The sequence below is a fragment of the Nematolebias whitei genome, chromosome 7 (assembly GCF_014905685.2).
Source record: "Nematolebias whitei isolate Nwh7 chromosome 7, NemWhi1, whole genome shotgun sequence".
NCBI lineage: Eukaryota > Metazoa > Chordata > Actinopteri > Cyprinodontiformes > Rivulidae > Nematolebias > Nematolebias whitei.
The window spans coordinates 39,471,511-39,484,384 of NC_056504.1; the positions used below are offsets into that span (position 1 = coordinate 39,471,511).

The 12,874-nt window shown below is 40.1% G+C and overlaps 2 protein-coding genes across 4 annotated transcripts in view; both read right to left on the reverse strand.

Annotated features, from left to right (window-relative positions):
* Positions 1-3,168, reverse strand: part of slc25a34 (solute carrier family 25 member 34) — a 6,905-nt gene extending 3,737 nt beyond the window's left edge. Inside the window, exons 1-2 of the mRNA XM_037679502.1 lie at positions 3,108-3,168; positions 2,085-2,782 (exon numbers count right to left, since the gene is read on the reverse strand). Coding sequence (XP_037535430.1) covers positions 2,085-2,579 — 495 coding nt within the window. The 5' untranslated portion in view covers positions 2,580-2,782; positions 3,108-3,168. The remainder of the gene's footprint in view (positions 1-2,084; positions 2,783-3,107) is intronic.
* Positions 3,169-6,645: 3,477 nt separating this feature from the next.
* fbxo42 (F-box protein 42) lies at positions 6,646-12,649 on the reverse strand. 3 transcript variants are annotated; one of them, XM_037679504.1, is made up of 10 exons: positions 12,494-12,649; positions 11,338-11,617; positions 10,232-10,348; positions 9,687-9,821; positions 9,229-9,382; positions 8,989-9,099; positions 8,783-8,879; positions 8,629-8,685; positions 8,321-8,437; positions 6,646-8,248 (listed from the first exon to the last, which is right to left on the reverse strand). In XM_037679504.1, exons 2-10 carry the CDS (start codon positions 11,609-11,611, stop codon positions 7,211-7,213), a joined length of 2,100 nt encoding a protein of 699 aa, XP_037535432.1. In that variant the 5' UTR covers positions 11,612-11,617; positions 12,494-12,649; the 3' UTR covers positions 6,646-7,210. The 3 variants fall into 3 exon arrangements, with proteins under 3 accessions (XP_037535432.1, XP_037535431.1, XP_037535433.1); XM_037679503.1 differs by having other exon boundaries at positions 12,460-12,649; XM_037679505.1 differs by lacking the exon at positions 12,494-12,649 and adding an exon at positions 12,377-12,439.
* Between the last annotated feature and the right edge of the window lie 225 nt (positions 12,650-12,874).

A 12,874-nucleotide genomic window follows, 5' to 3' on the forward strand; every position in this document is an offset into this window, starting at 1 on the left:
ATCTTTCTAGACTTGCAAAGGGTTAAGACGGGTCAGAGTGCCCCAGACTGATGGTTGGGGTATAAAAATAACAAATTAACAAACACTTCTGGTGACATTTTAAATAAAGTGTAATTAATTAAGAGACAGATAATTTAACTTGATGCAAATATATTTTGTTTAAAAGCCAAGCTCAAATGTATTTATTTACTTATTTTGGAAAGTATATCTGTCAGGATGTTGAAGGGAAATGGATATATTTATCGTCATATCATATTTTGAACTTTCACATTTGTCTTCAGACTATAGATCCCTTTAGGTGTTGGTGTTTTGCTTCTTAACTGAACTACTTGTTGAGGCTTTCAAAAACTCATTGTTTGCTGCAAGGTTGGCTCAGCCAGTCTTTCAGGAATTCTTTCTAATCATCACAGCGGACAGTTCATATTATTTTTAGTACAGCTCTGAGTGGAGCTGACCTACTTTTGGAGCACAGTAAGAAAACAAAATGGTCAACACAAACATGATATTAAAAAGACCACAACTTGGGAAAAAATTGGTTTCCGACCAGATTGACGAGCTAACGGTTAGTCTGAGTGAGGATCAAAGTGCCTTTTAAAAAACTCTAGTCTCAAAAAATATATACCAGTTCATTTGAATGCTATTTTATAAACCTTTACTTTGATATCAGTTTAAATTACACGAGTTACTCCAGCCAAAACATTATATCTGATAGAAATGTCTCAGACTGCACCAGATACAGCTGCTGCTAACAAACAAATTCAAAGTAATCGTGTAACGTGAAACTGACAATCGTAAAAAGTTTAAAAATTTGTTTGAACAGGAGTTATTTTAATACAACTGGAATCCACTTTGGTCTTGCCCCCATCAGACTAGCCATTAGATCATTAGCTAAACAGATTTTATTCATAGAGCCATGTACAACAGGTATATTATTTGTTTATATTAACTTTTCTAAAGAATGCAACGCCACATAATCTGAACTGTTGTCGGAGATATGATTACTGCAATCAACAACTCTTGGTGCATCTGTACGTTTACTAGGAAAGAAACTAAATTGCAAAAATAGTGGTTTCTATTTTTTTTGGGGGGGAGGGGGGGGGGAATTTATGACCTACTGGACTTGTGTTAAATTTACTGCAAACGACAGTAAAAAAAAAAAAAAAAAAAAAAGTACAACTATTATTAAAACGTATAGAGTGCATAAACTTTTCAGTCTAATTGCAAAATAAAACAAGAAAAATACGCCAGTCAAACTGGACCGCTTAGATTTTTCTTGTGTTTACCAATTCATTTTTACATTTTTACTAGTGCACATTTTTTAAAGAAAAAAATGAAGTACTTGGGTACATGCAGGGATCAGGGGTCACAATCACAACCACCACCACCCCCTTAAAAACATATTATAATTTCCGGACTATCGAGTGCACCTGGATATAATCCATGCTCACTAAATTTAAAAAGAAAAATAAATGTGTACATATATAGGCTGCATTTGTCAATAAGCCGCGGGTCTCGCAAGTAACATGAGATATTTACACAGAGCTTTTTAAAACTTTTCATTAAATATGTATCGGTAGGATATACAAATACGTACAGTAAATGGTTTTATCTGAACAGTGCCTGTAAAATGGCTGGTTGAAAATAAATAAGTAAATACAGTAGCCTACCAAGAAGTCATTGATCTTCATCTTTTGTTAACCGTTATTTATACATGTAGTCTCAATGAGTCGCAAGGATCCACCCCACAAGAGAGACGGGCAGCTATGTTCATTCAACCTTTATTTATGTGAGCACCCAGGTGTGATGAGGCTAAATGTTTTGGCGGCATGAAGATTGTTAGTCCATCAAAAAAAAAAAAAAAAATTCCACAAATTAGCCGCAGCATTGTATAAGCCGCGGTGTTCAAAGTGAGTAAAAAAAAGTAGCGGCTTATATTCAAGAAATTGCGGTAATAATGAACCAGAACCAAACGTGGAATTTCAAAAAATGATTAAAAACACAAACTGTGACAGACTTGAGAGCAAATGACGCAAACTGGAATTGCTGCTGTGGAAGAAGCAGTAAAAGTGTGAACGTTAACTCACCAGGTAGGCGGGAGAGGCGATGAAGGCCCCCAGAGCCCCAGCCCAGGCTCCTGACAGCAGACTCCCCCCATGGAACGAGGTGATGCCCAGAGCTTCACAGTAAGAGTAAGAGCCCAGCCTGACTCCATTCATCACACCCTGATAGATCAGCCCAACCGAGAGGCCCTTCTGTAGGCCTCGCAGCCCATCTGTGCGGCCCACCACCCAGAGCGCCTGCAGGACTCCCCGGTAGTGGATCTGGTAGGACCCCCGAGCACGAAGCTCCCCCTGAAGCTGCAGACGAGTCTTCACCACCTCTAGAGGATTGGTGAACACACAGGCTGTACAGCAGGCCAGAGCGCCCAGAGCAAAGTCTAGAGGTGGCCAGACTGCTGGGGGGGCAGGTGAGGGGACAAAAACGGTGCAGGGGACTGCAGAGGATGTCATCCTGTGGGAAGGCTGGGCCCCAAATACAGGCTCTTTGGGTGACGTTTTCAGCAGCTGTGAGTGATCCATAAAGTTGGTCTGTGTTAAAAGTCAGTCAGTGAAGAAGACTGTTTTCTACCGGTTATCATACAGTGAGGTCCAGAAAAAAACATGTTATCAGCTGCTATGATCACTTATAGTCTGTTCTGCATGTTTGTCCTCTGACACTGCAGGAGACCGGCCCTGTCCAGGACCATCAGTCCGCACAAACGAGCCACCGACTCCAAGAGAACCTGTTGGTGATTAAGCAAAAACACGTTTTAATTGCTAAAGTTCAGTCTTGTTTACATAAACCAGGCTAAAGAGCTTCCTTCTTATTCGAGACGAACGTTTGCAGTAAATCCGAGAACAAAAAAATCAGGTTCTTTTGTTTATGGTGTTAAATAAGAGTGAACTTCCTGCTGCTAAACTTTCAATGAACACACAAACTTTACAACTCAGACAGCTTCATTTAGCACACACCTGCAGGCATGAAGGCAGAACACAGTCAGAAAGTGAGTTTGTCCACAAAGAATATGACTTGTCCTCAGAATTTGCTGACTTGACAAAGAAACTCACAGTGTCTCGGTGATCCTGAGCAGCTTCATTCTTCCTCTGTCCCCCATCATTGTAAACATGTGTCCTCAGCAGCTCGTTCATTGTCAAAGTCTCCTCCTTCTGCTTCGCCTCTGAGCCAATGCTGTTCCAGTGCGGCCTGCCACCTCATCGCTGTCCTGAGCGTGCACGAATCAGATGTCTGTGCTGCAGACTGCCCCCTGTTCTGGCTCTCTCTGGGTAAAAGGTTAGTGTTTCATAGAATAAAGGGAGGGGTGAGGTGGGAGAATCTGAAGGGAAAGCAGGGCAAGAGGTGTCAGAATTAGACCAAGAAGCCTAAAAACAATACAATCTGCTGAGTCACTGAAGCAAAACAAACAAATCTATATGCAATTTCCATTTTAGGACTGATTTTCTATTCACGTTTGTGTAGTGATGTAGGGTTAAGTTAGCTTCAGTTAGCTTAGGAGCTCCACTACAATCAATATTTAATAACGGGTTCTCTCTTTTTCGAGCTACTTGACAGATATGTGACAGAGGTACTGTGTTGGAGATGGTCTAATCAGTGACATGAGACGTTAATTTTCTTTGACCCATCAAAATGAATGTGGTCATTTATTAACAGAATCAAAATTTAACATCAAAACATTGTACACTTGATTATTCTGATCGGCTCTGATTAATAAAACTTGGCACGTTTTACTTAATAAAAACAACAGACATTTCCTTAGATCTTAAATTAATGTCTGCAGACTTTTAGCTTATCATTTTACTGGCAGAGAAATATAGAGATGGAGTAAAGTTTTTGAAGATATCTGGATTAATTACTGGCAAGATAGAAGAGTTTTAAAGATGGGGAATGAAGGAGTTTGAATGGAGGGAAAGTGTGTTGGCGAGGAACAGCACCCTCCATCCGATCCCAGCTCAGCCTTGGTACACTCGGTAGTGAAGCGACTCGTTACCTTTGCAGAAGATAGGTCAGCTCCGGTACGGAGTTCCATTTCAACGCTACCTTTCAGCATCTCCTTAGGATGACTGAGAATCGTCCGAAGTAGTGACGGTACTCCGTTCAACAACACGCTCACCTCCCGGGTGGACTCACATGAGCTGTGAGTCCTTCAACGGTTCCATAATCCCAACTAGACTCGGAAGAACTCCCAACTAACTCCAGCACTTCAGAACTTTCGGAACTTCTGTTCTCCCCAGAACTTCTGTACTCCCTGGAACTTCTGTTCTGCTGGAACTTCTGTTCTCCCCCAGAACTTCTGTTCTTCCCCCAGAACTAACTGGAACTAGGAAGTGTCACATAAATATGTTTTTTCTTATGTTTATTGTACCTTTTGATTATGAAAACTTATTTAAGAAGACTGTGACTGATCTATAAGACTTTAACCAATGCATGTGTAGTGAAATAATTTCATAATCAACCTTACGGCAATTTAGGAGATTCATTTTTGTTTTCTTTTTTCCTGTTCTGTGTGCTGTTGTACAAAGTAAAAACACCAGCAGGAAACTTTTGGGAGTGTAGAAGATGGAATTTGAATTTGGAATCTGATTTTAATGAAGAGATGCAAAAAAGAACAACTTAGCACAAAAAGTAAGAATTTGTGCTTGGTCAATATATTTTTGTTTTATCAATGCTTCTAGGCAATTATTCTTATAAGGTTAGAAAATCTGTTCCCCTTATGGTGCCACCTTTGTTAGGAAATTGGTTTAGTTGGGTGATTTAAATTTGAAGAAACTTGGATAATTTAAAATTTAAGAAACAAGACATATTGTTCATTTAACAAACAGGGACCTCAGTGACATGTGGAAGAACCATACACAGCTACAACAGCCTGACACATCCTCCTCGTGCAGCTTGGTCACACACCGTCATGGTGGCATCCCTTTCTTCAACCAGCATGTCTCAAGACAGCCACTGTGGGCATGATGGTCACCCTGAAACAACCAACACACCCAGGCTGATCCTACAAGTCTTCAGTGGGGTTGAGCTCAGGACTGTAGGCAGGCCATTCCAACTTCTACACTTTCAAAATCTGCAGGTAGTTTTTGATGAACCCAGTTCTGGGCGAGTGTGGTCCCAGACTGTAGATTGGGGCTGCCACCGGATGCTCATAAGTGCCGAAAATCAGGCGCTTGATTGTCGGAACCTGGGGTACTAGAAGGTCAAAACAAGAATCAATGGCAGAATAAGTAGTTTGACATTGAGAGAACATTTTGGCACAGTTTTCATGGACACGACCGACAGATGTAGTTTTTCTTTCCAACAAATGTGGCACCATTTAAAGTGTTAAAAATGGGCTTTCCCAATGATATGCAACTTATTGCCATGAAGCATTGATACATGAATGAACTGACCAAATCCAAATTTCCCCGTTGTTTAGATAAGAGCAGCTGAAAGAAAATCATTTTACCTTCAGTAATGTTCAAGTACATTTACTCACACTACATTAAGGTCTATAGTTGATGGGACTCAAAATGCCTGTAAGACAATGCTTGAACTATTTTTAGGGTGGAATAAAAGACAATTTTGGCAAAAATAATTGTTTTGGTTAAATTACACCACTGCCAATTTAAGGCAAATCACTAAATACATGTACTGTAATTAAATATTTCAACTAATGCTACTTGTACTCCGAGTTGTAACTTTATACAAATAATTATTCAGGGTCCTAGCCTTAACGCCATGTTTACCTTAAACTTTAATGAAAATTAAGCTTGAATTGTTCCAATTACCGGTACTGAAGAATTGTATTTAAACTCCTGCCCTTTAGATTATGCTCTTGAATACCAGACGCTATTTGAATTGAAAGTTGTAGGGGTTTTTTTTTTTTTTTTGGTTAGCATTTAAATTTCCTAAAAGAATCAGACCAATCAACTTAAAACAAAAAAACTATAACCTGCTGAATTTACTTGCTGGAAAGCAAAAGATAAAATAATTTTCTAACTTTGAAGTAAAAATATTGCTAAAATGTTTTGTTTCCTAGTTAGGGTTGCAGTTATAGAGGGGTTAGTTAAAGCAACAGTTCAGATATTTTTGAAGTGATGTTCTGTGGTAGGATCACATTATCTCATCTCTTGGAAAAACTTTGGTTTGAAGAAATAAAAAATAGGGAAAAGCCGAAAGAAGCAGTTTTGACAAACAAAGACCGCGACCAAAGTGATCTGACGTCATCTTTAAGGTTAATTACCAAACGTTTTCTGAACAGATCAAAATCTATTTTATAATTTTTACACTGCCATCAAGTTTGCAGTTCATGAATGCTTACATAGAATAATTTGGTATTTGATGTGTAAACAGAATACAGATTGAGCTATTGTTCTTTTTTGCTATAACCAAGTACATCAAAATGTTTCAGATCAAAGTTGTTTCAAGATGACAACAATCCACGTTAGTCTTGGCCCCACTTAAATTGTTAGCTCATCAATTCAGTCAGAATTGTTCATCCAGAGGTTTAAAAAACTATCTAAAACAGGTAAGATGTTAATTACTGTCTTTTCTTCAAAAAAACAACCCCCTACTTAAAAAGCTTTCATGTCATTAAAAGGCAGCAAACACTTTGACAGAGCAGACATAGAGGTCTTTATTGTTCAACTATGCTTATAGTACAGTGCCACACCTCTTATCCACCGTGGTCCCCGACACACATTAGTCAACAACTTTTAACCTCCGCTGTGTACACACAAACACACACACCCACACACTCACACTGTCTTCAATGTAAACATTGCAGGCTTAAAGAGTTATGGAAAAAGCAAGGTAGTTACTAAACATTTTGCTCTTTCAGGGAGTAAAACACCAAAAATGTTTTTGTTTGGATGCTCACTGTTTGGGGAATAACAAAACTAGTCCAGTTCCCTCTTTTCGCTAGTCACAAGCACACAAACACACACACACAGACAAGATTCTCATCCAGGCAAATGTTTTACCAAAGTGTAGTTAAAGTGTTTTGAATGCTTGCGGTAGGCAGAAGGGACAATAGTGAATTTAAGTGAAACATCTAGCAACAATAATGTTATTTAATTCATAATCCTTCCTACAGGAAAAAAAGGCCTTGTGTGTAAGTTCCCTTGTTTTGTCACAGGTTGGAGCATTCCTGTTCCTAGTCCTGCCTGAAGTTGCATTACCTTTTAGCACGTACAAAGTACAAGGCGTTGGTTTTAGGGTAGTACTTTGCATTTTGTTTTTTGTCCACAAGACCCCCAAATATGATGAGCTCTCCTCTGCCCTGCACCACAGTGTGAAGGCTGGTCTCTGGGGGTCCTGTAACTGCAGCGGGAGTACCATTACCATAAACCTTCCAGGACACAACACCATTAGATTTGGCCCTGGACACGTCCAACACATACATCTGCATTGGCTTACAGTTAAGAGACTGGTACAGGGGCTTTCCTACATTCAGGCTCTGAGGTGGGTGATGACCCAGGCGCCGTGCTATAGGTGGGATAGCATGTCCATCCGCTGCAGCAGCTTGTGGGGGGCTGGACGAGGATGAAGGAGGGGTTCCTCCTCCCCCACCACTGCCTCCTACAGGAGAAGGCCCCTGAAGGGAAGACGACGACGACGATGTTAAAGATGAGGAAGATTTGTTCTTCACTGCCTCCAGCCCTCGTCGCAGGGCAGCGGGAGATACTGCTCCTGGGGGCGTGCGTGGGGAGCCTGAGGGAGGTGTGTGCAAGCCATTAGTGCCTGGAACCTCGGGGTGATGGATAGCAGAGGGGGGAGACTCCCAACCATAGTCTGTGGAACCAGGAAGGTGAGGACGAGAGGGGGGAGACCCACCCTGAGCTGGGCTTGTCCGAGGAGAAGGAGAGGATCCATTTATCAGAGGAGGAAGTGGAGGAAGAGGAGGGCTGTCTGGACCCTGTAAAGGAGATGGTTGTTGGGACGAAGATGGACTCCCATCTCTGGCACTTCCTCTAGCTGAGGGCCGAGGTCTCAGAGTGCCCCATCGACCATTTACACATGGGGCCTCTTCAGCGGCTCCCAGGACAACACCAGCAGCCCCACTTCGAATGGGAGACTGAGAGCGCAGGGAAGGCGGCTCGGGGCCCAGAGGGGCAGGTGTGGCACTTATCGGAGAGGGTCTAGAATTAAGACTCGGGCTGAGTGGCGCGCAGCCAGATGGCGCCTGTGAGAAAACCACAACACACTGGCCCACCTAGGAGAAAAAGAGCATGTTTAGAAGATAAAATAAATAATTAAAAACACAGAGCAGAGTAAAAAAACGTACCCTACAAGCTGGGTGACACCATAACTCAGGAGCTCGATGTTCCTGATTTTCCACCTGCAGCAGCTGCCACCTCCATGTTGGGGTGTCTATGTGGAGGAGCCACGCATCTTTCAGGAGCTTTTAAACAAGACAGAAAAAAATGTATCTAAATTGTGTTGAACTTCCTTTTGATAAAAAAAAAAAAAAAAGTTAAATCGTGTCATCTGGACAGTTTATTTATTTTATTTTATTTTCCACAAGGATAGGATATTCCCAACAGACAAGAACTTTTGACACTAATGTGACAGATAAAAATAATAACAACTTACTGCATTAGGGCCTCCACAGCCTCCCAAGATGAGCAAAGTCTTCTCGTCAATAACAATCTAAGAGAAAAAACATTGAATTTCATTTCGCACACAATTTTTTATTTCAAACAGGACCAGACTAATCTGTCTGGTTTAAACACTGAATCCTTCTTACTTGAGACTGGCCTCCTCGTGGGTGAGGTGATGGACCTGATATCGAAGGTTTGGACCAGGACCACTGCTCCAGATCCAGAACCCAGACATCATTACTCCTGATAAAAACAATAAAAACATGAACATAGCAAACGTTTTCTTTCACCGAGGCTATTTTCATATTTTTCTTTATAAATGTATCATTATTTTGAAATCAATTGTACATACGTTTGACGTGCTCCTAATGATCCACCAAACACCACCATAGTGTTCCCAATTACAGATGACGAGTGGCCAGCCATAGGTGGAGGTCCATGTGTTGTTACTATACAGTTCCACCTGAGGTGGTTGGAGAAAAAGAAAACACAAGAGCACAAACATAAATATTAACAAAAAGTTAAACTGAAGACTCAAAATTTTCTTAGTTTGTCTAAAGCAAACCCTCTGAACCACCAACGTCCCACTCACCAGTTCTTTGATGGCGAATAAGTGTGGATTTCATCAAAAAACCTTTCCGGTTGGTGCAGAGGATAAGGGCTGGGTCGTGTCCATCCACCAAACAGCACTAACAGATCTTTGTGCATCACAAGAGTTGCTCCAGCTTTAGGAGACGGATAGGAGCCTGTAAAAAATAAGTAACAATCAAATGTGATGCGTGAAAATTATTGACATCACACATATATTTTGCAGAGATTAAATATGATTTTACAAAAACATACAGGTTCTTACAAGACAAGCCAACCTGGCATGTTTGTCTAGTTTTATTAACAGTTCCTAAATGTTACGCACTGAGCTGCTTTTACACATCTGACTAATGTGTTTACAAATGTGACTGTTCCTCTTACTGATATCCCAACATTAGTCAAATGATTACTTGACATTAGCTAAGCTGAGAATTCCCGTTTCTTTAACCACGAGGTTCTCACCTGAGGCTAAAGGTCGGATCCATTCCTTGCTGTTAAGGTCAAGTCTCCATAAATCATTGAAGGCAGCATTGCAGCTACTCTGAGTGCAACCCCCAAACACATACATGGACTGATTTGAGTCATAATAACACGCACCTGCAATTATTCACAAAAAAGAAAAAGGTAAATATATTAATAACAAATCAACATTAAATGGAGAATTTTTGCAGTGTTTTAAAAAAAGGCCATCTCAGATCATTTTTTAAGAGATTTAAAGTTATTTAGATGCAAGTGTCTGGAAGATAAAAGAAAACACCTTTAAAAAATTCTGAATTATGCTTGTCAGACATATTTAAATTTTTTATTATGCTTATTTATACATCAAACAGACCAAAAAAAAAAAAAAAAGGAAAATTGGATCTCTGCATCCGAGAGTTCCCAAAAACAGTGTGCTTGAGAAACTAGAGAACATATACCGGTACTCAAAATGTAAAGCTGATGATAAAACTAAACTAAATATAAGTTTAATAGTTAACACTGTGTGGTGTGAGGCAGCAAATACTGACTGTGTGAAAAGCGCTGAGTAATGGGGGTTCCTGGATATGGGTATGTCCGACTTTCCCACTGGATGTTTCCCTCCTGGACAGCTCTTAGAAAACCATGGTAACACTGATAAGCAACACCTAATGGAGAGAAAATACAACTAAGCAAAACAAACAAAAGAAAGGTTTTACTACCTGCATAGCAGTGACATTTACATTTAACCCATTACTCATTACTACAACTCCCAATTTCAAAAAAGTTTGATGTTGTGTAAAATGTAAATAACAGAATGCAGTAATTTGCAGATTAAACATACAAACAAACAAATAAACATATTTTATTTGCAATGGAATTTGCAAACATAACTGTTTAAACTAAGCAGCTTTTACCATTTTTAAGAAAATGACATTTTGTATTTGATGGCAGCAACACATCTGAACAGAGACAGCAGCAAGAAATGTCTGTAAAAACATAAAGTATGAATAAGAGGTGAGGGGCATTTTAAGGACCTATGTAAAGGTTTTAGAACAACATATGCTCCTTTTCCAGATTACGTTTGTCAATGAAGGCCTTGCACATCCAAGACATCACTAAAACAACATACTGCATCCATTACAAGTCACAGTAGAAGAGTCCAGGTGCTGATCTGGTCTGCCTACAGTCCAGACATGAAAACATTTAACCACTCAGGAAAAAAAAATTAAGATGACCCAGGATGGTTGAAAAGTAAGAATCCTACATCAGACAAAAACAGGACAACCTTTAATTCCAAAAACTCAGGCACTAGGTCTCCTCAGTTTCTAGACATTTACACTCTGTGGTTAAAAGATGATATGCTTCAGTAACAAACATGACCCTGTCCAATTTTTGAGACATGTTGCTGCCATCAAAATTATAATTTTCCAAAACTGGCATTTCTTAGTTTAAACATTTGACATGCTCAGTGTGTTTCATTGTAAATAAAATATGAGATTTTCAAATCATTGTATTTTGTTTTTGATTTTTACACAACATCCAAATTTGTTTCAAAATTGGGATTGTATACAAACCAAATGTATTCAAAGTAACACTATGCAAGCCAACATCAAATTTAATTTCAGATAAGATTCTGCACATGTGATGGGTATACCTTTAATGAGACGGTACCACTGCTTACAAACTAATGCAGCGGTCTTGTGCTCCTGATAAGGTGAGAGGAAGGACAAAATATATTCAAGAACTTCCTCTGGCAACTCAACCATTGTTCTCCCTTTTTCTTTGGCACCACTGTTCATGTTCCCTTCTTCTCTACATGACCCCGTCTTCGTCTCCATCTCTTCTGCTATCCCAGCAGTCTCTGTACCGTCATCTTCTGTATCCATGGCAACAAAGTATCCATCTTCATTGTCAGGGGAAAGGGACATTATTATCTGTAGAAACATGGTTTTACATCAGTCCATTAGTATGACCAGCTTCAATTACATTTTACAATGCTGTTTTTTTGTTGTTGTTGTTGTTGTTTTTACCATTTGCTCAATTCAAAACATCTATCCAGCACATAATGTGCTTTGTGTGTTTCTTTCAAGTGAATTCAAATGAAAATAAGGCCCCACATAAAACTAAACCAGATTATTATACTTGCAATAGCCTGCATCAAATGTTGTGGCAGTCAACCCAAAACACATAAAAGTTATCAATCTATTGTATGCAGTTTATTTCGTCCTTTATTTACACTGTGGAGCTAGCCTAAACACGTTTCTTATATTAGTCCAGTCTAGCTAGCTTTAGCCTTCACATATATGAATCACTCGACTGGAGATGCTAATTGTGTCTTAGCGATCCATTGCGAACTAAAAACAGCAGAGTACTTTAAAAGTGATCGAAATTAACTACTAGACAACAATGTTTTGGTCGTAATTTTGCCCGTCCAGTTGACGAATTTCACGTTTGGGTCACAGAAAGTGTGCTAGCATTGGCTAAGGCTAACTAAGGCTAGCGGTAGCAAACACCAATTGATCTTCATTTAACAATTCACTCCTTTAGCTGACGCATCTTCTCTGGATTACATTTGTTTGAAATAATAGGGAAATCCGTTACATCGTCGTTGTCTTGTCGGTGTAGCATTTTCAAGTCCACAGCCAACATAAGCTAGCGTTGCAGCTACAAGCTAATGAGCTAGCTGCTCTCACCAGTGCAGCCTCAACGGTCTCTGCTGCCCTGATGTTCCTTCCTGAAATAGATCAGTGTGTGGCTGCGGAGGCCTGGTTTGTACCGTTGTTCTTTTCACGGCTTTCTGTGTGTCTTGCCTCGTCTCCCTCTCTGCATCAGCTCCGGTGACTCCACTGCAGCCTCCACACAATCACCATCTTCCGCTCCGTGAGCAGCTTCCCAACTCCGCAGCAGAGCACAGCCTCTGGCCGGCTGTAGTACCACCGTAGGTCCCCAGGCTGCACTCTCCGCCTCCAGCTGCTTAGGGCGTAGGACGGTGATCCCTCAACACTACCTAACGTTGAAGAAGAAAACTCGTATCCGAAATAAAAACTAATTCTGTTATATAATATTATTATATAATATTCAAAGTTGTCGATAAGGAAAACCAATAAAGACGCTCTGAAAGTAAAATCAAGAATCCTATTCATTCATTTCTTCATGCAACCTTTATTTGTATAGGAAGTCTCAATGAGTCA

Bases quoted from the DNA above. Each gene is read 5' to 3' on its own strand.
- fbxo42 (XM_037679504.1), bottom strand. From the start codon at position 11,611: ATGTCCCTTTCCCCTGACAATGAAGATGGATACTTTGTTGCCATGGAT. The intron at 9,822-10,231 runs GTCAGTATTTGC...GAATAATTGCAG, and splicing joins TACTCAGCGCTTTTCACACA to GTGCGTGTTATTATGACTCA. The intron at 9,100-9,228 runs GTGAGTGGGACG...CAACCACCTCAG, and splicing joins TATTCGCCATCAAAGAACTG to GTGGAACTGTATAGTAACAA.